Source organism: Lissotriton helveticus, chromosome 7 (assembly GCF_964261635.1).
Source record: "Lissotriton helveticus chromosome 7, aLisHel1.1, whole genome shotgun sequence".
Classification (NCBI taxonomy): domain Eukaryota; kingdom Metazoa; phylum Chordata; class Amphibia; order Caudata; family Salamandridae; genus Lissotriton; species Lissotriton helveticus.
The window spans coordinates 1,302,593,698-1,302,617,271 of record NC_136068.1 but is presented as its reverse complement, the minus strand read 5'-3'; the positions used below and the strand labels follow the sequence as shown (position 1 = coordinate 1,302,617,271).

The following is a 23,574-nucleotide window of genomic DNA, read 5'->3' as shown; positions in this document are numbered from 1 at the left end:
GGCGCGGACGCGGGCCCAGCGTGCGGTGAGCTCTTTCTACGATAAACATCGGCGAGAAGACATCCGCTCCCAAAAGAGTGATCAGAAGTTTCTCCACAAAGAGTTCCATCTTCCCGGTTTGTGTCGTCTCCGCAATCCCCGTGATGCGTATGTTCGAGCGTCTCGAGCGGGCCTCCAAGTCCTCTGACTTATCCTGTATGACCTGGAGCAGTCTAGAGAACTGTTTGCGGTCTTTATCCCATTCGGTCTGCGCTTCTTCCACCTCAGTGAGCCGTCTCTCTGACCTGTCGAGTCGCTCCGTATGTTTGTCCACCCGCTTCGACATACGATACATACGGTAAGTGAGGGCGTCTATCTTCGAGCCAATTGACGCCATGCTATCTTGCAATCCCTTCTCCATTGTCACTAGCATATCCTTTATGTCCGCATACATTGAGCCCTCTGGGCCCCTGCTTCTCGGCGAAGGTTCTGGCGCTGGTGTCTCCGGCATCTTCGATTTACTTTGGTCGAACGCAAGCTTGGTCTGGGTTCTATCATTTTTGCCCATGATGAGTAGTCAGGGTCCAAAGTAACTTTCACCAGAGTGGTACGCAACGGTCGCTGTGGCAGTATTCCGTAGGTGAAGAATGGAGCAGTCGTCTCCACTACGTCAGTTCTGTGTATGTGACGGTATAGCCCCTCCGACTGCGCAGCAGATAGCCAGTTCTCTCTTTTGTCTCCCTCCAGCAGCTTTTGCCTTCTGAAAACCTTCCAGCCAGGACACCTACCCCCTTCCCGGAGGCACCCGGCAGTGGTACTTTCACGGCCCCAGCAATCGACCATGCAAGGGTGAGGCTCAGGTGTCTCCCACAGTCCAGCCCTCTATTGGGGGACGCTCCCACTGCTCGTCCTCTCTACCACGATCACTCTGGGGTCACCTCGGGCGAGCAAGCAGTTGTCATCAAGAATGGCGCGCTGGCCTTGGGTGCAGTTGCAAGTCTGCAGCTCGCGCTGCCCAGTTGCCTAGTCACTCAGCCCCAAATAGGGGGAGGGGCCCCTCTGATCCAACTGTAATGAGTAGGGCGCTGCAGGGGTAGTGCAGGAGTCACTATATCTGTCTTCTCTCCTGTGGGAGCAGCACACCCCAATCTCCTTAGAGGCCTTCTCCTCCCTCCGGACCCGTTTTTCCAGGCCTTTCTTATCAAGCCTCGTGTGCAGTGGGCAGCAAGGGGGTGGGGAGGGAGGCAGCCGTCCCTGTAGATCGGCGTGTAGTCCCTTAAATCTGCCTCGTGTCACCTCTACACATCGGCAGAGGCAGACACCAATTCAGCGAAGCCGGCGTTCGGGTCTCTCAAGCCGGGCCTGACCCGCCACCGCAAGCTCCTTACCGGGTCTCTTGGAGAGAGCAGTGAGCTGTGCAAACTCCCACTTCCCCCTCCTCCGCTCTTCAGGGCCGTCGGACGTGTCCCGGCTGATCAGCGTATGCTCCAAGGCCTCGCACCTCCGATCACGCTGGTCTCTCTCTGCTCCGCTTTCCACTGCCTGCGGCTCGGGAATGCTCCGGTGGTCCCCGGCCAGCCTCTCTCCCACCGGCCGCACGCCGGGTCACGTATGCCGGCCAGTCGTCCAGGTCAGGTCCCGGCTTTGGGCCCAGTCCGCCAGTCGGCACCCGCGAGCTCCGATGTCTGTATGTGGCAATATCCTACAACGGGCGGCTCTCCAGTCGAATCCTGCTACCACCGGAGAGTATATCCTCGCTGTGGTAGTTCGCAGCCTCCGTTAATTTAAGGATTTTAAACAGGATTTTGTGGGTGATAGCTCGGAGCTCGTCTCCTACACGTCCTACATCGGTGCTGGCAAGCTCCGCCCCCCCCTCTTACTGTACTGTTCTCGATAATACTGAGCAAAGCGTTCCACAGTTTCACCATCGGTCGTGATGAGAGTCCCATCTGACTTTTCAAACTCCCCCACCCATCTATTTGCCGCCTCTGTTCTGCTGAGCCACGTTAAAAGGTGACCTGCCTTATCCCCCACTTCATTCAGTTTTCATTATGTTGCTAGAAAGTTTTTTTTTTTTTTGCCAAGTCGTGTGTGAGCACATGGTATTCCGTTACTTGCGCCTCTATGCAATGCTGTGACACCTGGACTGTTGTGGTTTTATAGGCCTCCTATGTATCCTGCAGCTCTTGCTCATGAGTAACCAAGCGCTCATCTCTGTTTTTTTTTTTGCAGGACATAACATTTTGGTCTGGTCCTGGAGCACTGTTTTATATGCCTCTCAGACCACCCTGAGTGAGCCCACTGTACACACAATCTTGTTGAAGTATGAGGAGGAATCTCTGCGAAGCTCTGACACCACTTAATGTCCTAGAGATTCCAACTGTTTAACCTCCAATTGTGACCCCTCTGGGGGGGGGAGGGGAGGAGGGGACAGCCCCTAATGTAAGCCTAAATTGTGGTTGGATGGAGATGCCTCTCTGTAAATATTCGGCCTCAATAGTGGCCGGGCATTCTGTAGACGGAACAAGAGCATAGTCAATACGAGAAAATAACATGGGGGTTGCATGTCTCCCCAGTGACGTGGGCCTCCTCCCACCATCCGATTTGTATGGGGGCATACTACACCGTTCGCCAGGGACGTGTGAAGGGGCTCTTGCCTTCTGAGATGTGAATTGGGGCTCACTTTCTTCCTGTGGTGCCGTAAGGGCCGCAACGGTAAAGTCTCTTTCCTCCCACAGTGGGTAGGAATCTGCCATCTGCAAGTATGATGGGGGATGATGGTTGCTCGTGAAGCATCTTTCTCCATTCCCCCCTCAGGAGCCTTACCTTGTCCAGACAGTTGACCTTCTCAGTTGGGTAGACGGTCTTGCCGCAACGCGCACAGCTGGGGTTCATGGTGGGGCCGCTACTTCGCTCGCTCTTCTACACTGCTCTTCGCACACGGGCTCGCGCCGCTGCCTCTCCTCCTCACGCACGCACACACACACGGAGCGTGCGTCGCTTTCTGCCGCCGCCTGCTCTTCCTACTGCTGCCAACCGCCACAGCCCGCTAGCACTCTCACAACTGGAAGGTGAGGGAGGGGCCGAGGAGTCAGAGCACGTGATCGCATGCGCGTACCCCACACGAGGAAGTGATAAGTGCGCTCCTGCCCGGACACGTAGATGGAAACTAAAAATTTGCTAAACGTATGTATTCTCCAACACCGTTATTACGGTAGACCAAGAAAATTGCTTACAAGGTAAACAGAATCATAAGCTAAAACACATTTTTATAATCGTATACATTTTTATGACATTGCGTTTTAAAGTGGTGAAACTAATGGAAACTATAAAAATACTAAACACTGGTGTGGAGAGGCACGGCAAAAATATACGACAGGGGCAAAGGCATGCACAACATGCTAAAGCAGTTATTTCCACCGAGGCACGTTAAATACTATACATGGCGGTATTAAGACAGGCGCCGCACGCTGCTTGTGTGGGAACAGGTACGAACCTGTAGTTACATTTCAGGAGGCATTGCACGGCCATGAACTTCGGACCACGCCATGAACACCACCATGTTGCTCCGTGGTCCAGCAGAAATGGATCGGAGAAACGCCCCGTCATTTTCAGACTTGGGGGCGTGTTTTTCTTTCTCTCCTCTTCCTATTGGCTGGAATGTAAAATTTCAGCCAATGGGAAGAGGAGAGAAAGAACCTAAAAAACACAACCCCGAATCCAAAAAAGACGGGGCTTAAATGGACAGACAAACCTCTTCTCCAATGGCTGGCCAGCATTTAGGAGGCCAGCCAATGGAGAAGAGGGGCGGGTTTAAGCCCCATACTGTAGAAACATAAATCTCGCCAGCGAGACTGCGCAAGCGCAGCCTACGCAGGCCGGGACCTAAAAGGGGGACATTTCAGAATGCTAACTGCACCAGAATCCTCTCCCAACTCCATTAAGTGGCACTGGATGCACACAATTTATCGCAATGCAGCATATTTTCGGGTTCCAATTGCAATCATATATTGAACATTTTTCACCTTTGTAGAGAGTTTAGTTATTCGGCCTCAATTCAATCCCATACGCCTTGCGGCGATGGCAGCACTTCTCATGAAGTAGCATCACAACCTGCAGTGAGTACCCTGGCTGGTGCCGGCAGTGCTATCCTACTCTGCACATTCATCTGAACACGTTCCAGATATGTAGGCGAACTGCAGGCCTCTGTGACTCTTTGAGCATAAATCTGCGCGGCACCTTTTTCAGACTTGTTTTTAATTAATGCAGCAGGCTCTCTTGCCAAACAGGGCTTCTTGTATTCTGTTCCACAGGCAACCATGCACAGGTTCTCATCTGCTTTTTAGTGTCAAACCCCAGTTGCTCATATATGTACACACCACACACACATTCTCTCTGTCTCTCTTTGTAGGTGGCCTCATCATTTTTATCTGTGGCCCAGTGTGTAAGCGGACAGATTTTCTTCTGGAAAACTGATTTGTCATTTTTTCTACCTAACATGATTTTGTCACAAAAATAGTCTTTATTTCGAATTCGAAAAGTGGAGAAAATATAGACTAAAGTAAAATAATTCGTATAGGTTTGTGTCTTGTTTGCCCTGATTTAAATACTAATGTCTCCTTTCCACATTACAATAAGCAGCAACATAGTACAAATGTATTACCACCAATGTCACGTTTCTTTATTATTGCACCAGGCTGGTTGGGTGTTGTTAACAAATGAACCTCATCACAGATGTTCGCATTACCTTAGCAAAGACTGCTCCCACATGATTACAAGAAATATTTCACAATTGAGATATGCTCTTTGCCAACCAGATCTCCTAGTAACTCGAAAACCCTCCGGAATGCCCTGCCTGCTGAGCTCGGAGCCGTGCTCGCTCCTTACATTCAGGTTGGTGCTCAAACCCCACGTTTTCTAGCATGACACCGATCAGACCACATTACATTGGTTCTTTGGTCACTACCTTTCTTCTGCCTGCGATGGCTAATTAAAAATAGCCAAACTTGAGTTAACTGAAACTTCTCCCAAAATGCCATTGTTTACATAGGTTTGTTTGGCCCATTTAAGAACAATATCTCAACTGTTGTTCTTTGTCAAGCACACCGACATCTGTTTTAAGGTATACTTTGCGCTTATTTGGGTCACAGTCCAAGTGCTGTATGCCAGTGTTGGTTTGCCTGTTTTCTTTTAAAAACTTCAGTAAATATGTTTCTAAAAAGGCATTTATGCACTGTGCAAAAAGCATCTAGGTGGCATTTTCCGAAAGCGAACTTAGCCTAAAGACGTTGTAGGTCTGTATAGGGTTAAAGGCAAGCATAAAGTCCATGAGTGATGGGAGAGGTAGCTGCTGTGAATTGATAATGCATTTTGTGATGTAGCATTCTTTAAAGCGGTGAATCTACAACTCTTTCCTAACTTGGAGCATCATTTGTGCAGTCCGGATAGATATGGGGCTGTTGTTCCAGATCTTGGGTGCATAAGTGGAAAAAGCCTGTGCCTTGTTTTTTCTTTTCACACTTTTTCTACAGTCAGCACTTCAGAGATGGTGAGCTTGTCTGATGGATAAGGGGGTGGGGGGTGCTGGTTGTGATGGCTTTGTAAATAATGACACTAGTTTTGAAGATTGTGCGCGCTGACACGGGGAGCCAATGGAGTTCCTTCAGTGTGGGGGTAATGTGATCACATTTCTTCAGTCCTGTAAGAGATATGCTGCAGCGTTTAGGAAGCTTTTAAGGGGTGCCACTGTGGAATCTGAGAGGTCATGTAGCAGAGTGATGCCACCTTCCAGGTGCTAACATATGAGGGCTTGTACAGCAGTACTGAAGTCGCTTTCTGGAAGATATTTTTTCAGTTTTCTTGAAAGAGCGAGCTGGCACCAGGCCATCTTTGTTTTTTGGCAATGTAGTCTTTGAGGGCGAGGTTGGTGTTCAGGGTGAATTTAAGAGACTTGGCATCCACTAAAAGTTGGGGTTTGAAGCCATAAAGTTTCATGTCACTTAGCAAGATTTACACTGTTTCTTGTTTGTGGTTTTTGTCCAATAGCAGAGATTCTATTTTCGTTGGGTTGTGCTTAAGGTATGTGCTGAATATATAGGTCTGGATGATGTGGAGACCTGTGTTTGGGTCATTTATTGTCTGAATCAGAGGATACTTTCAAGTGGTCTTTTGTTCTATCAGCCTGTTGGTGAATCTTCATGCTCTTACAGGTGAGTAGAGCACCAAGCGGCTCCATGCTGAGGCTGAAGGTGACAGGTGATTTTTTGAAGCCTGGGGCTCTCAACAGGTGATAGGGATGTTGTGGACCCTGGAGGTGCCCATGTGAACAAACTGGTGTTGGTTGGAAAGGTATGAGTAGAACCAGTGAATGACATTACTGGTGAATCCAATTTAAGACTCAAGCATGTGTATGATGGTTGATTGTGTTGAAGGCAACTGGCAGGTACAGTAATATTAGGAGCAGGGTGTCATCTTCACTTGTGGACAGGAAGGCATTGTCTACTATGTGTGAGGCAGCAGTCGACATGCTGCAGCATGGTGTAAATGCAGACTGGTATTCGTTCAGAATGGTTAGCATGAATGTGCTTTTGGTTTTGAACAGACTTCTTTTTAAATGATCTCCCAGATGAATAATAGTTGAATGATAGGCCGGGAATTGCCATGGTCAATCGAGTTTAGTGTAGGTTTTTTTGGGAGTGGGAGGATCTGGCATGTCTTGAGAGGTTGTGGGAAGATGCCTTGCACGAGGGGGCATTGACAAAGGTGAGTAGGGATGAAAAGAGCGTCCCTAAAGAGAGGTTTGATGGAAGGGGGAGGGTCAGACCTCCTTTTTATGCAAAGGGGCTTTAGAGGAAGTTTAATATGTCAGCGAAATCTGCAAGAGATAGGAATTTGAAGGATGACCATTGCAAGTTTCAATACGAAGGGGGTGGCATAAGAAATGCAGCAGCTAATACATATTCTGATTGGGTGTAATGTAATTGATGTTGCTCAGACTACCTGTCCATCCTTTGTTCACTCGCTCTTTCCTCTCAATATCTCCAGCCATAACGGTTGTGATTGCTATGCTTTGCCTCTTGGTTTCTCTAAACATTATTTCTGGTAGAAATGCGCCTGCTCCTAAATAATTGGAAATGCAGATAAACACAAAAGACAGAGAAATGTACAACACAGTAACAGTCCACTTTTGCAAACGGAACACAGCTCTCCTCCAAATGCTTGTTGGTTGTATTTTTGTCTTTGACTATGTACAACCCTATGCTGTCTTTAGCCTAAGCTTATTCTATACAAATGAAACCCCAATTAATATGTACAAACAATGTCAGTCCTCTCTTGCCTGGCTCCTGCTATTTTAATTCTTTCTAGCAATCTGCAAAGTCTACCCTCTGGGCACGACTGGTGGAAGGATGTTTGCAACCGCAGGTAAAGGATCATTGCTTTTCCTCATTCTTGGTATTGGGGTCATGTTTGTTGCTTGTAGGAACACTTTAGGTTCTCCACGCTTGTGGCGTCTGCCTAATTTTGACTTGCTCAAGACCCGACTCTGCGTCCAGTACTGTTGTCATACTATGAAGGTGCAACAGTGGTGAAGAGATCCTTATAGAAGGACTCATTTTGTAGTGCAGGCCATGACACAGACCTCTTTTTTTTTTTTGGCAGTTACGTCCCGAGGGATCGGAGCTTGCAGTCCGAAACAGTCCACTATAAGCGAGGAGTGTGTCAACAGTTTTGCCTTCCCTCCCACACTGTGGACCCGTCGGAGTGGCTGGAAGAAGAGGTAAACAAAAACAAATATTAATATCAAACTACACAACGGGACTCCTTGCTTAACTTCCTCAGGTTGGGGATGGCTTTCCACTAGAAATCAAAGGGTGCTAAGAGAATTGGTGAATGAGACAGAAAGATCTTTAAATCAGGTAGACCTCAAAGGCCTCTATCACACAGGACCGCAGGAGGTTTACAGACCGGAGGGGGTTAACTCCCCTCTTTCATTCATGCACCACAAAAAAGAAGCCTATGGGTCTGTAGATGGTTGCTGTCGTAGCTGGAGACCTAGCTGTGGTGGAATATCCCTTTAAAAGGACGTTTCCCCTCACCCAAGAACAAGCAGCTCCCCCACGGCCTCTTATTATTTTCACAACGTTAGCTTTCAATTATCTGGGCATGACCAATCAGTGAACATACATCATTTCTATTTTTTCATTTCTTTTTTTATTGGAGTCATTCCTTTCTTTTTTTATACAATTCTAACATCAATATTTTCATACCATCTCTTTTCCTTTTTTAAAAAGCAACTCATTTTTATACAGAGTTCATTATAGTTAGAAAAACATCACAATTCTAAATAACCTTCGAAATTTTTTTTTTTTTTTTATACACAAGAAATAGAAAAAACATTTTTAACCAGTGGCCAGGTGGAGAACACAAACACACCCAGTACACATTTACTCACAATCATACACAATTATACCACTCATTTGTCTGGACATGTGAACATTCCTATTCGTTATTTTCATTATTGTCCTATATTTAGCCACTCGAGTCAGTGGGATGTTAGGAGGACTTGGGTCAACGCGTTTCGGTGGAAGGACTGTGCGTTGAAACCACCTTCATCAGGACCAGCCAATTTTTACCAGTTTGTTCTCTCTACCCTGGTTACAATTTCAAAGACTCTGGTCTTTTGCGTCGTGCTATTTCTTCCAACGACCTTGCTCGAAGAACATGCAATTACCAACAGGCCTAACAGATGTGACCTGTGGTGTTCTCAGCCACACGGGAGGGGCATATACTCTCTCTTTTCTCCTTAACACAGTTGCGCCAATATCACCGCAAACTCCAGGTATTTAAAAAAAAACTTCGTTCAGTGAGTTGTATCACGGTTGATGGAGCACCTCTATCACTAAGTCCTTTGGTAAGAGTCTGCGCTCGATGTTACTTATATATGGAGTTCCATTGATTACTTTCATCACCTGTCTTAATATTTAAGATGCATGTATTTCAGTCAGAAACAAATCATGCAGACGCTCATTTTTTCTTTCTTTATCAGGCGGATAATAACAACTTAATATCTTTTCGTGCTTCTCCGTCCTGCATTGCATGCCGTCAGCATCAAAAACATACGTGGTGTGCTTCATCATTGGGAACCACCTTGTACCTCGATGCCTGGTCACGGTACAGGCTACAACCCCCTCACTGAGAGGGAGGAGCTTAGGGATGTTTTATTGTTAAGAGGTATACTAAATACCAAAATGATGATCTAGGGGTAGTGAGTATATTTAAAGTGAGAATTAAAACTAGCTATAAAATACACAACATCCTTTATTAATGCCTCCCTGGGCCAGGATTAAAAACTGGGTATTGAGGGAAGAAATTATACCCGCTTTTATTGTCAAAAAAGGCTTGATATGTTTCAGCCTATTAACCCTCGGCAGAGGTGTTGCGGTTTTCTTAAGGACCTGAAAAAGTCAGTACTGCTACTCAATCAAAGAATACAAATTTGTATATACAAGTGTACGTGAATAAACATGAAGTATACAAAAGAATCCAATGATCCTATAAATTGTCATAAAGTAAAGAATTCACTGGCGGTACCTGTAAAAAAAATAAACATTTAAAAAAATGGTTTTGATGGTGATAAGTAGGATAGCTAGGTCAATAGTTGAAACACCGCCATGCACCATCAATACTTTATATGCTCAACACCACTTATTCTTAGTAGTGGTGGAGACTGCCTTTAGCAACAGTATTCATAACATTAACATTGTACAAATAGTAAGGCTTACATGCTAGTGTCTTGGATCGTGCCTCAACTCACCCTGGCATGGGGATCAGGGAGCTCTTTGCCCTATATCGGGATCATAGGAAGGAGAACAGAGTAAAGCAAATAGGGGGCTTGAGGCATTTCAAGAAAGAGAGTATAGAAGCATAATGTATCCATGCCTGATTGTACTGTGTAGACATTCTAAAATGCAATTCAGAGGTACCAGTCAGGTAGCGAGGATGTGCTCATCACTGCAGTGATACAGAGATGGGCCGTCCGACATGCATCTCCAATATAAATCATCCCTAGGTTTTTAAACAACTGGGACAATGCTTTGGCACTGTCACCCACTGAGTATGCACCACAGTACTGGGTCCTTATTGGGTTCAGAGCTGCTTCTCCCATGTCAGGTGTGCATAGAGATGAAAAGTGCAGCAAATTTTGGAAAAAAAGTCATGCAGCAATCGAGTTTTTGAAGCGTATACTCGGTGCGTGTAATGCTGCTACATAGAGGGGAGTTTGAATGTGCTTCTCCCATATTGGGTGTGCAGCAAAGTAGCGTGTTCCCCTATTGAAAGTGTTAAGAGCTGCCTCTCCCATGTCTGGTATGCAGAGAGACAAAGTGCAGCAGATTTTGTAAAAAAAGATCATGCATCGATTAAGGTGTCTAAAGCTTAAAATCTGCGCGTGTATTGCTGCTAAATGGATAAGGATTTGACTGAGCCTCTCCCATTTTGGGCACGCTGGGAGGCATGATGCAGAGCGATCGCGCAGTGACCTAGATTTCAAAAGCATATACTAAGTGCAAATACTGCTGCTAATTGGGGAAGAGTTAAGGGATTCAAAAGGGTTTTGTAAGTAAAAATGAATATATGGAACTCATACATGATCACAGAGATCCGTCCGATTCACCACACCAGAAGTGAGGACACTGTCCGAGGCGGTGACAAGGGCTTAAATACAAGCATGAATCTATCTGCAACCAGATCAGGTGTGTACAGATTGGTGTGTTCATGTGGTTCATCAATGCCACTCCGATCACATGACACAGGGTGGCTGGGAATTGTAGTCCTATACTGAAATATAGAGGTGCTCTGAAATATAGATGCGCTCTTGCTTGTTTTTGATGTTAAAAAGTTATTTTACGACTGCCCAACCTACATGGGCTCATGAACACTATCGGCTTACACAAACCCATAGTGTACATGTGGGAATACAGTGCCACAGGGTTGCTGACAATTGTAATTCTATGTGCACTCTCGTTTTTTGCTAGGGGTCTTTTCAACTAATCTAAACATGGGTAAGAGACTTGAAAAAAATAGGTGAGCCAGAGATGTGTTGGTTTAGGAATCTCTCCTAATATCAGGCACTGAAGCTGTCTGTGTGTGCAAACTGAGGAGGTAGTGCCCCCAAATCAGGGGATGGAGGACCCCTGGATCTCATCATGCAGCCGGTCTCTATCACTTCTGTTTTCCGATGATTAAAAATTGGGTAACAATTGTGATGGATGGTGGTATATATTGGGTTTATCAAGAACCTTCCACCTTAATTCATCTGCTAAATGTCCCTTTGAAATGAAGTGACTTATGAGTTTAGTTGCTTAATTTGAAATGTAATGAAAAGAAAAGAAAAATGTTTTTGTATAGTGCATGACTACCCAGAAGCATCCCAGCGCTGGGGAGGTGGGTATAGGGGCAGATGGGATTATGGCAATAGCAATGTCTTCAGATGTTTGCGGAATGTTAAGTGGGTGGCTTCCTTGTGGATAAAGAGAGGAAGGGAGTACCAGCGCTTAGAGGGGTTGTAGGAGAGAAGACGGCCCCCTGTCCGGGCCTTCTTAATCCTGGGGACTTCAGCCAGTTGGAGTTCATCTGAACGGAGGCTTCTGGTGGCTTTGTATGGTTTGATAAGGTTTTTGATGATAGGAGAGCCCTGAATGCTTTTATGCGCGATGCAGAGGGCCTTGAAATTTATTCTCTCCTGTATTGGGAGCCAGTGAAGTGCTCTTAGGGCAGGCTTGGCTGAGCAGCATTTTTCTGTGCCCGTGAGAAGTCTTGCTGACGAATTTTGGATCACCTGTAGTTTAGAAATGACTGAATTGGGAGCACCCAGATAGAGGGCATTACTGTAGTCCAGCCTGGACAGGATAAGTGTCTAAATTAGAAGCTTTCTAGAGTGGCAAGGTAGAAGAGGAAGTACTTTTTGTGCGGTTCGGAGCAGACCATAGCAGGTGGAGACTGTTTTCCTGGCTTGGGTTCTAAAAGTGAGATCGAGTACAAGCCAGATGCCCAGGCTCTTTATTTCCTTTTTTGGTGTTGGTGCAGGCCCCATGCAAGTCGGCCACGGAGTGTTAGAATTAGAAATTGCTTGTTTGCCCAACAGCATGAGCTCAATCTTGTCACTGTTGAGTTTGAGGTGGGATGAGCTCATCCAGCTAGCGACTTCTTTGAGACTGGAGCTGAGGTTCGTGGGGAACTGCTCTACCTCGTTCAATGCCACGATAAGCTGGGTGTCATCCTCATAACTAGTTGGATTCCGAAAGGGGCTACTATCTCTGCTAGTGGGGACATGTACACGTTAAAAAGTGTGGGCTCAGAGACGAGCCCTGGGGAACCCCACATTGGAGCGGCACTAGTTGGGACCGGATGTTGTCTTGAATACCTGGAAGTAATCTTTCTTCCAGGAACGATTTCAAGCAGGACAGTGCCATGCCTGTCACTCCCACTTTTTTGAGATGGTGTACCAAGGTTCGGTGGTTCACCGTGTCAAAGGCTGCACTTAGGTCCAGGAGGATGATGGCTGAGGACCCTCCGGAGTCAAGAATCTTTCTAGACTCCTCCACCACCGCTATCAGTGCAGTCTCGTGCTCTGGCCAGGGCGGAAGCTAGTCTGGGAGGATTGAAGCAGTTTAGAGGTGTTGAGGTGCGCAGAAAGTAGGCGATTAACATATTTTCTGCGACCTTGCTAATTCCAGGGAGTAAGGAGATGGGACGGTAATTACCCATCTCCGTAGGATCTAAGTGGTTTTTTTAGTAGCATCTTCACCATGGCATTCTTCCAGTCTTGGGGGACTATACCCGATGCCAGAGAGGCATTGATTAAGTTAGTGATGGGAGAGATGATGGTGGGTGTTGCCAACTTCAGAATGTTGAGGGGGCAGGGTCAAGCGGAGAGCCACTCTTGATCGAGTCTAGGCTAGAGGGGAGAAGTTCCTCAGTGAGTAGAACGTATGATTCTAGGTAAAAGGCGTTATTCTGAGGATCTAGTTCCTGGGGCTCGGGTGAGTGCTCAGTGTTAGCGAGTAAGAGGAGATTAAGGATATTCTGGATTTTGGTGGAGAAGAAGCCTGCTAATTCCTCGCATCGGTGGCCAGATGGGTCAGGGGTTGCGGCGGGGGAGAGGGTGCTGTGGGTCTCATATGTACCAGCTTATCTTTAAGGTTACTACTCCGCTTAAAAGGAAAAGTGGACGTTGGCGAACAGAAGTGGGTGTACAGACTATACAGTGATAGATACGGGCTGAATGATGAGATTCCGTGGTCCTCCATCCTCTGATTTGGGGGTACTATCTCCTCAGTTTGCACACACAGACCGCTTCAGTGACTGATAGTAGGAGAGATTCCTAACCCTATACATCCCTTGTTCACCTATTACTTTCAAGTGTCATACCCATGTTTAGATTTGCTGATAACGAACGCCATAAAAAAAAATCCTTTCCTGGTTTGGTGTCCCCTGTTTGATGGCATCTGATATCTTCCTAAACTCCTTTTCAGATGCCCATTTGGATGTAACACATTGGGTCAGATTATGCCCAAATGGTATAGTCTTTGTTAATTCGCTCCCACTGATCATAGGGTTCTGTATAACCACTCAGTCAGTCAGTCAAATTGCACTTTATTCGATTTGTTAAAAATCATAAAAGGCATAAAAAATACATACAAGGTTAAAATAAGCAATTCATGAATGTACAAAGTCAGTGCTAAGCCCAAGTAAACATAAACACTACAAATCACGCAAAGAGTAAAATCAGTGTGGACAGTACCATAGTTAGTTCAGTGCATTCGGTGGCGCATGTTTGTTCTTAATTCTAAAAGCCGCCGCTAAGAGAAACTAGCCACACAATAGATAATGCGAGTGTTGCTCAGCATCTGGAGGTAAATTAGTGCAGGCCTGACTTGAATGAAGCCGGCCTCCCTCAAGATAGGTAACAAGTATTTTTTCCTTGCACCCGCGTAAAACCCACAAAACATCACAAAATGCAAGGTATCTTGATGGGAAAATTTGTCACAATTGCAAAACGGGCCTCTTCAGGTTTGGCCCATGATTTATAGCATCCCAAAGAGAGGTGGATCAAATTAAATCTAAATTTTGTCAGTAAAGATCTATGTAGGGGTTTGGTAACAATTTTAAGGTAAGGCTCGAGAGAAGGGGTGATGGTTAACATGAAATGTGATCTTACTGAGGGTTTCACTAGTTCCCTCTCCTCTCTAGCCAAACCAGCCCTCTCCAAGAAGTGATTCTTGATCCATTTGACATCCTCTCTCCTGATATTAGACGATGCTAAAAAGAGTTCAGGTCTCCCTAAGTGTGTTAAGGTGTTTCTTAAATAGTTCAACCAGGGAATTTTCATGGCGTGGTCCAAAGACAAAACATCCGACAAAATTGCATGGTTAAAGGTTCGTTCTGAATTAAGCCATGTTTTTGCCCTGAAAACTAGGGGGGCCAGTTTCAATCTGTCCGTTATGTAAACCATACCCACCTCAGAATGGATTGAAAAGGTGGGAGAGGACTTAGGAACAGACAAAAATTGTCTTAAGAGCCCATTTTCTACCCTTTGTATATTATCTTGGGCAACGTAGCCCCACATGGCTGACCCGTAGATGGCAATAGGGATGCATTTGCTATTGTAGACTTTCAAGAGGGCCTCCATGGGCCTAGCCCCTAGCCTTTTTGAAAAACCCAAGAGGGCGGACGTGGAACGGGCCAGGGATAAGATCTTAGCCTTAATCTGGGGAGCCCATGACCCCCTCTCGTCGAACAGGACCCCCAGATAAGGAAAAACTTTAACCCGTGAAACCATCTCACCCTTGCAGATAAAGGTTTTGGTTTTGGGCTTACTTCTCTGTTGGCCAACCACCATCGAATGGGATTTTTTCGCATTGACTCTTAGGTCAAGTTTCTCCATAAAGGAGCCAAAAAGATCCAACAATGTCTGGAGACCATTACCGGTGCGCGCTATTAGGACTGCGTCGTCCGCGTATAGGAGAGCCGGTACAGCGGCTCCTCCTACACGCGGAACGTCCGCCCCCACTGCCTCAAGATGTTTTCCCGGCCCATTAATGTAGATAGTAAAGAGAAGGGGGGCCAGGATGCAACCCTGGCGCACCCCTTTCTATGATTTAAATCTCGACGTGCACCTGCCTTCCTTAGTGACCCTGACTGTGGCAAATAAATCCTGGTGGAGGGAGGCGATAAATTTAACCAATGAGGGATCGATTCCCATCTCCAGTAAAATGGACCACAACTTGGACCTATTTACCAAATCGAAAGCCAAGGAGAGGTCCATGAAGGCCAGAAAAAGGGACCCCTCCTTGGCTACCGTGTATTTAGAGATTAGAAGGTGCAAGTTAGAGCATTGATCCAGGGTGCCCCTTTTCTCTCTAAACCCATATTGTATGTTCGAGAGCCCCCCGCAGACCTCTAGATTGGCCCTTAATTTGGACAAGAGGACTCTACCTAGGATCTTAATGGCAGAGTCGAGGAGGGAAATGGGTCTGTAGCATGCTGGATCGTCACGCTGCCCCTTTTAAAAAATTGGCACGATGATTGAGGTTGCCCAGGTGGTAGGGAATGCATTGTCATTGGCGGCACAAAAGACATTCATTAGCACCTCTGCCCATAATTTCGGGGAATGTCTATAAAGTTCAGCCGGTACGCCATCTGGCCCCGGCGCCTTGTTTTTTGAGGTCTCTAAGATAGCTTTCTCCACTTCGTCCTTACTAAAAACTAAGGGGGCGAGATCAAGGGCTACCGTTGGGCCGCCGAGAGCGACGCAGTCAAGGTCACCATATACTTCTTTAAACTGAAGAAGCCACCTCTCATCAGGGATAACGCAGTCGGTGACTGCATTATCAGAATCTGCGAAGAAGGGCTGATTTATTGTGGCCCAGAATTGTCTGCTATCTCGCAATACGTTTTTTTGATAGTAACTTATCCCAAGCATCCCTTTCAATGGCATTTTTCCTCCCATTCGTGGTTCTTTTGTATTCCCTCCTCAAGTTGGTAATGAGGACCTTGTCTCTTGGGGTAGATATCAGGGCTTGCTTAAGTTGCCTGTGGATTCTCGAGCAATTGACGTCAAACCATTTATGGGGCATTGCCCTTCTCTGGCCCTGGTTTGACGTCCGGTCCTTCGAGATCTGTGCACATAACAGCTCAAATGCCTCTACGATTTCTAAATTGGGAGCATCTTGTTCCAGACAAGTCGCTATGTAACCCTCGATTTTGGGGAGTAAGTTAGTGGTGAAACTTTCCAGGACCACCTTTCCCCACGTGAGCCTTCTGCCCTGGTCTGTAGGCACCAAAATGGGCCCTGGCTGGGAGGGACCAGCCTGTTTACACAAGGATTCTCGCCAAAGCAACTCCAGCAACAAAAGGCTATGGTCGCTATAGGTCGAAACAATTACTATGTACTTCCTGACCTTGACTAAAATCCCTGGGGACAAGAAAATATAGTCTATGACGGAACCGTAGTCCGTGCCCTTGTATGTGCATAATCTCTCGCCCCCCCTGTATAGGTTGGTTCGAATATGTTAAAGTTGGCCAGTAACTCTTCTAGGGCTTCTCCTGACCTTGCGTGCTTAAAGTGAGGGGCCGTCGCACTTGGGGGACCCTCATACTCTCCTGTATAGCAGGGGTTGCTACAGAGATGAATGTTAAAATCACCCATTAGGATGAGCTCGAAATTGGTGTAATTGTTAAGCATGGGCGGATTTTGCGGATTCGCAATCCGCGAATTTGCGTATTTGCGTATTTGCGGATTGCGAAAATCCGCAAAATCCGCGAATTCTCACGGATTTGCGTATTTTTTTTTGGGGTGTGTGTTCGCACGGGTTTCTGCAAGTTCGCGAGGGTTTTGTACAATTTCGCAAATTGCGAACTTACTTGTCGGGTCGCCAGTTTTGCGAACTTGTTGTTTCTACGTGCCCAGCCTGTTTGCAAGGCTTTCTTCATCACTGCCACCCTCTGTCACCACTGGCACTCTCTTTGGTCACCCATGCCACCCTCTGGCTCACCCATGTCACCCTCTGTGTCATCACAGCACCCTCTGGTTCACCAGTGTACATTATTGGGGCAAAGCAAAGCACTGCCATCCTCTGTCAACACTGGCACTCTGGTTCACCTATGCCACCCTCTGGCTGGCACACCCATGCCACCCTCGGTGTCATCACAGCACCCTCTGATTGACTAGTGAGTGTACATTATTGTGGCAAAGCCAAGCACACCTGCACTAAGTTTTGCAAACAACAACACCTGCCCTGCCCCAACTGACATTAATGAAGGCTGGCACCTGCTTGTCTGCTCCCTTTCCTTTTTGTTGCAATAACAGGATGCAATGGCATACTTGTAACTATTCTGTGACTGTCAGAGCAGGGTCACACAATAGTTGCAAGTAGGCAACCGGATTCTGGAGGGCCCCTTCAGGAAGCACTACAGGTAAATGGTTACAAATGATGAGCTCGAACTTTTGCACCTGCTCGTTGGTTTTGCTTTTGCAAAACTCGTTTTTCGGTAATTTCGCCCTATTCGCGAGGCGCGGCGTCGTGCGAAATCGACCGTGGAAGCCGCGAACTCGTGCGAGTTACCCCAAGGTTGAGTATGGGCGCCGCCATTTTGTTTGCGTGACGTATTTCCGTTTCTGCCCGCTATGTGTAATCTCGCGCAATGAGCGCCTTGCGAATGCAAGTTCGCACGAGTTCGCGAGAGAAATCGCGTGCGAACTTACTTACACGCACGTGTTCGGGCCGCCATCTTGTTTTTCATTCATTCCTATGTGTCTGGGCATGGTGTTTCTATCCTCTGTATATCTCTGCCATCCTTTGCTTGTTTTAATATTTTTTTGATCTATTTAACTTTTTTTCTATCCCTCTATTTTTCTAGGTCTATATTTTTGTGTTTTAGGCTACTTTTGTTTACTTTTCAACTACTTTTTTAAACTTTTATTTCCTTCTTCCCTACTCTTATTCTTTTTCATTTTGTCTCCTTACTGCTAACACCTGCCCAGAACATGGTGAAGACAGCTGTCAAGCTGCCCAAGACGGGCACCGCAGCCCGTGCCCGTGCCCGGCTCCCGTGTGGCCGCTTGAGGGCGGAAATGGTGGTGCCCCGGGAGATCTTCAGCCCTGAGGAGGTGGGCGCACTCGTTTTTTATGTGCAGCGCCGTCTCCCCAGGACCATCGCGGCAGGCGGCAGGATCGCTGCTGGTTATACCAACAGCCAGGAGCGACGGAAGCGGTGGGGGCAGGTGTGCCGGGCCCTTTTTAACTGCAAACACAACAATGATGGACAGAATGTGGATCAATGTCACACATTCACCCCAGTCAAAAGATCTGGGCCCAAATCCATCGTTTTTCCACTCCACACCACCCTGGGTTAGACAATGGCGATATGCAAATCAGCGCTGACCCTGTTGCCCCATGGGAACAGTCCAGTCCGAACTACAAAAGCCATGTCCTTCCCAGAACGGAAACAAGCATCCGAGGACCGGCCCGGTTTCGAGGTAACACCTCTCATCAGCCCGGCTAGCTTGATTCCAGTGGTGTGGAGTGTCTGGGACTCACGTCTGAGCATCCCCAGTACACTTAGAGCGGTAACTGCAAACACAACAATGATGGACAGAATGTGGATCAATGTCACACATTCACCCCAGTCAAAAGATCTGGGCCCAAATCCATCGTTTTTCCACTCCACACCACCCTGGGTTAGACAATGGCGATATGCAAATCAGCGCTGACCCTGTTGCCCCATGGGAACAGTCCAGTCCGAACTACAAAAGCCATGTCCTTCCCAGAACGGAAACAAGCATCCGAGGACCAGCCCGGTTTCGAGGTAACACCTCTCATCAGCCCGGCTAGCTTGATTCCAGTGGTGTGGAATGTCTGGGACTCACGTCTGAGCATCCCCAGTACACTTAGAGCGGTAATTGCAGTGGAAAAACGATGGATTTGGGCCCAGATCTTTGGACTGGGGTGAATGTGTGACATTGATCCACATTCTGTCCATCATTGTTGTGTTTGCAGTTACCGCTCTAAGTGTACTGGGGATGCTCAGACGTGAGTCCCAGGCACTCCACACCACTGGAATCAAGCTAGCCGGGCTGAAGAGAGGTGTTACCTCGAAACCGGGCCGGTCCTCGGATGCTTGTTTCCGTTCTGGGAAGGACATGGCTTTTGTAGTTCGGACTGGACTGTTCCCATGGGGCACAGGGTCAGCTCTGATTTGCATATCGCCATTGTCTAACCCAGGGTGGTGTGGAGTGGAAAAACGATGGATTTGGGCCCAGATCTTTGGACTGGGGTGAATGTGTGACATTTATCCACATTCTGTCCATCATTGTTGTGTTTGCAGGGCCCTTTTTAACATCACGGGGGTCCAGCGCACCTACAATCAAGTGACCCACCGCTGGACCGATATCCTGGACCGAGAGCGCGACCTGCTAGACGTGCTGGGAGTGGAGGTCCCCGGGCTTGGTGAGTAGTAGTAGCAATTTTTTCATCACTCACTACTCTGTTTTTTCTCCTGCTCTGTGTGACTGTGTTATATTGCAAATGTTTGCTTTAACTTTTTTACAAAGAGCAATAATGCTGCTGATTACATTGATAAGAGAGGTAAATTAATATTTCAAAATCTTCTGTGCATTTCAGGTGCACTGTTCTCCTTCTCTGTGGCGGTGCCACTGCTTATTTGTTTTCTATTTTGTGTTCATTTAATTGGGCTGAGTAATGTATGAGTGTATTTTACAGAACTGCGTAATGCTAGACACAAAGGGGCAGATTTACAAGCCCCTTGTGCCACGTTTACGCTGCCTTACCTGACGCACAGCGACGTAAACGTGGCGCATCCCTGCGAGTCATGTACAACGTGATGCATCTAAGGAGATGCGCCACGTTAAGGCCTGGGCCTGCGCCACAATGGGTGCGTTCCCACGCAGGGGGGTGGGGGTGGGGGGTGGCGGTCAGGCAGCTGTGCGCCTCGCAAAAGTGCTTGCGTGAAATCTACAAGATTTAACGCAGGCACTTCCGCGACGCTGCTACGTCAATTCTTTATGCCTGCTTGCTTGAAGCAGGCGTAAGGACTGATGCGGTATGTTGAGTATTGGGCAGCCCTGAGCATTGCTATAGTTGCATCGCGCCTGCGACGCGACTCTAGAGATGCGCCTCTCTTTCGTCACGAGATGCGTCACGCATCTGCCTACCCTTGCGCCAGGGTTTGCAGCATTGTAATTGCGGCGCATCTGCCGTGACGCAGGGTTAGTTTTGCGTTACGCATTTGTTCTGGTGCACATCTGGAGGTGTCCAGCTCAGAACTCGTAAGTATGCCCCTAAGTGTCAGATTAGCAATTACCTGCGCATCCCTGCAAAGTGTGCGGCACGCCAGCACCACCCATGGTGCGCCATATTTACAATGCGGCACACCATGGTCCCAAAACGTCACCGAAGCGTTACGCATCGGTGCCGTAAAGGCGGCTCATTGATGGAGTTGCGTTGCAACGATGGCGCAGCTCCAGCAATGCTGCGTCAAGCCGTAAGTCTGCTTCATGCAGGCGCAGGGTTTCAGTGACGCATCATTGTCCTAAATGACTGATTGAAATTTTATATATTCCCCATAGCCACTTTTAGCATGCGTTCCTGCGCAGGAACGCCCTCCCTTGCGCTGGAACGCTCCCTAATGGCGCAGGGCTTTAGAATGGGATGCATCTCCCATATGCGTCACGTTGTTAATATACGCCACACCATGGCGCCTCTCTTGTTGTGGCGCTGCGTCACAAAAGTGACGCAAGAACGGAGCAAAAGAGCTGCAAGGGGCTTGTAAATCTGCCCCTAGAGTAGAGGCTCAGGTGCAGTCCTTCCTTTGTAGCCCTCATTTTGGCTGAAATAGTTGGTTCTTGTTCTTTCTAAATGTTTGATTTGGTTGACAAGGACATCGGCAAGCAGCAATCATCAATGTTTTCTGTTCATTCTTTCATGTTGTACGTCAGGTCCGCCCAGGGGCAAGCGGACAGAAAAAGCGGATGCAGTGGCTCCAAAGGAGGATGCAGGCCAGGGCGGCGAGTGCTCCTTTGCTGGCCCCAGTAAGTTTTCATTTAAATATAGAGGACCTATTGTTGTCCAAGCGTTCCTAATTTAATTTTTTCGAAATAGTGTTTAGATAGGAGCAAAATCAATAATACTACTGTTGCAGGGACAATTCTCCACAAACCGAACTATGGACACCAAAGACCAGAGTAATAATATTTCAGAGTGGCGTGTTTGGCACACTGTATAAACCTGGTAGTGTCAGCGGCACGGACTCCTCCTTGCAAAAATTCCAAAACCTTTCGCTCAGTCACTCTAGTCTGGAGGACCAAAAACCACAGAGTCTATTCAAGTTTAAAAGCTTTATTAAAAGTTTAAGTAAACACATATATTAAAATAAAGTTAGTTGGAAATGGAAAAGTGCTTGGTGCTGAGTTGATGAGTAATGGAACACATTTCTTGTGGTCGAGCCGAGCTTTCACCTGGTTTGAAGTTGATGTTGCTCTTGTCCTTAGAAGTCCAGTTTCTGTCTGTTCAGAGAAAAATGATGTGTGTTAAAATTAATCAAGCATTCATCAATTATGACAAAAAAATGCAGCAAGACAACAACCTTCCCTGGAAGGAGGGACATTTTTACTTTAGACTAGAGTAGACAGTCAATTAATTTTTCTGTTGTTTTCACATTTCTTCATTCATAGACCAAATACTAGTGAGTGGTGTAATCTAACATTCTTAAATCTACTTTGTAGGTGGAACATCTGGTGGCGGGGCCAGCTCGGATGTGGTGGTGATCATTGACTCTGAGTCCGAGGACAGCTCTGGGGAGAATGAGGCGCAAGTGGCCAATGAACAGACTGTGAGGAAGCAGACAGTGGCGGTGGCGAGTACAGGTAAGCTGGATCATGGTACTATCTGACTCTTAGATAGGATATGATGTGTATCCAGTGCTGGCCCAGTGACAAATTACAATATGGTAATTACAGCAGGCTGGGACCGACAGACAGATAGAGGCAGAGACAGAGAGAGAGGAAGACAGAAGGAGAGAGAGAGAGGGAGGGAGCCAGAGGGAGGGTGAGGGAGGGAGACAGAGAGAGAGAGACAGCGAGGTAGAGGGAGACACAGGGAGACATAAAGAGGGAGACAGAGAGAGAGAGAGAGAGGGAAACAGACATATCGCCTGGGCTTCTGCCAGATCTCTTTCATATGAAAGAGCATCAAACCAAGGATACAAGTGAGTTGTGGGAAGGGAAATGGTGATTCAAGCGCCCCCCCTTGCCCCTCCCTGCGGACGCCCATGATACTGGCCTGAATAGTTTTGTACTGCGCTGGCTAGTTGCTAGTTGTACTGTGACACAACTTCCTGCTGAATTATTTTGTGTTAATCATATTCTTAAAGAGCATTGGTTACATATTATGTCTTTCTTTCTTCATATAGTTGGTAATACTAAAACCTCAAAACCGACGAGGAGTATGCTGGCTGTACTGGCCCGGCAACGGAGGCTGGAAGCAACTGTTGCCCAATATCGGCGGCTGGTGGAACTGGAGGGGGACGACACGCAGTCCAGTGCATCAAATGTAACATCTGCATCCTCCTCCGTGACCCCACGTTCTGCCGGTAAGCGCAGTGCTCCAGCCAAACGGAGCCGTGCTGGCAGACGCCACCGCCAAGCAGCAAAGGCTGCACCTCACAGCAGTGTAAAGGCTCGCTTGCGCCGAGCACTCCGCAGAGTGTCCGACCTAGAGGCGGAGGTCCAGAAATGGAAAGACTATCAGAAAGTGGTGGAGGGCCTCCGCTTAGATCACGCCACCCTCTAGGAGAAGTACGATGCCCTGGCCCTAAGGCATGATGCCCTGGAGGCCAAACTCAACACTGTGCATCCCTAGAGTGTCCCTTGCCCCTTTTGTAGAGACTTTTGGGGGGTGGGAATTGGGAGTTGGGTTTTTTGGGGACTTTTGAATGACTATTTATTTGTTGGGGTTAGGGAGGGTCTTGCGGGAGATTATTTTGTTAGGGATATAAAAATATACTTTTTCAAACTTTATCTGAGCATACCTGTTTTTTTACTACTTTTGAGCTTGGTGGGTGGTGGTTTTGCAGTAAGTTCATTTAACTGAACACTGTCATCGTGTTGGTTGACGTGTAATAGGCCAAATGTTTTCCAAAGTAAATGCCTGTCACAGAGTTTGTTAATTCAAGAGCCCTAGGACTTTACTACTAGTACCACTGTCACTCTCTCGCCTCTCCGAATACTCCATTATACTACCTCCCATCCAAACGCTTATCTTACCTGTAATTTGTGTTTGAGGGCTGGCTCCACCTGGAATTCACAGTGTCCTAAAGCGTTCTGCAGCAGGGCCCCAACTGGAGTTTCCCGGCGTGGATTTTCTGCAAAACAAAAGCAATCAACATTAGAAATATGGCAGCGGTGCTCACAGACCCCAAAATCCTAGAAGCCCCACAGACAGCACCCCTAAGACAGGCAAGCGAGCAATAATAATGCCTAAACGTTCACGTGTAATAGGCCAAATGTTTTCCAAAGTA

At 47.2% G+C, this 23,574-nt stretch overlaps 1 protein-coding gene and 1 long non-coding RNA gene across 7 annotated transcripts in view; one reads left to right on the top strand and one right to left on the bottom strand.

Annotated features, from left to right (window-relative positions):
- The window catches only part of LOC144770238 (uncharacterized), a 1,037,372-nt gene that overhangs the window by 197,332 nt on the left and 816,466 nt on the right, over positions 1-23,574 (bottom strand). The gene's annotated exons all lie outside the window — the stretch shown is intronic.
- The window catches only part of RNF157 (ring finger protein 157), a 626,725-nt gene that overhangs the window by 233,802 nt on the left and 369,349 nt on the right, over positions 1-23,574 (top strand). For all 5 annotated transcript variants that reach the window (XM_078654581.1, XM_078654580.1, XM_078654577.1 and 2 more), the window contains exon 5: positions 7,639-7,756. In XM_078654581.1, the coding sequence (XP_078510707.1) occupies positions 7,639-7,756 (118 nt within the window). The remainder of the gene's footprint in view (positions 1-7,638; positions 7,757-23,574) is intronic.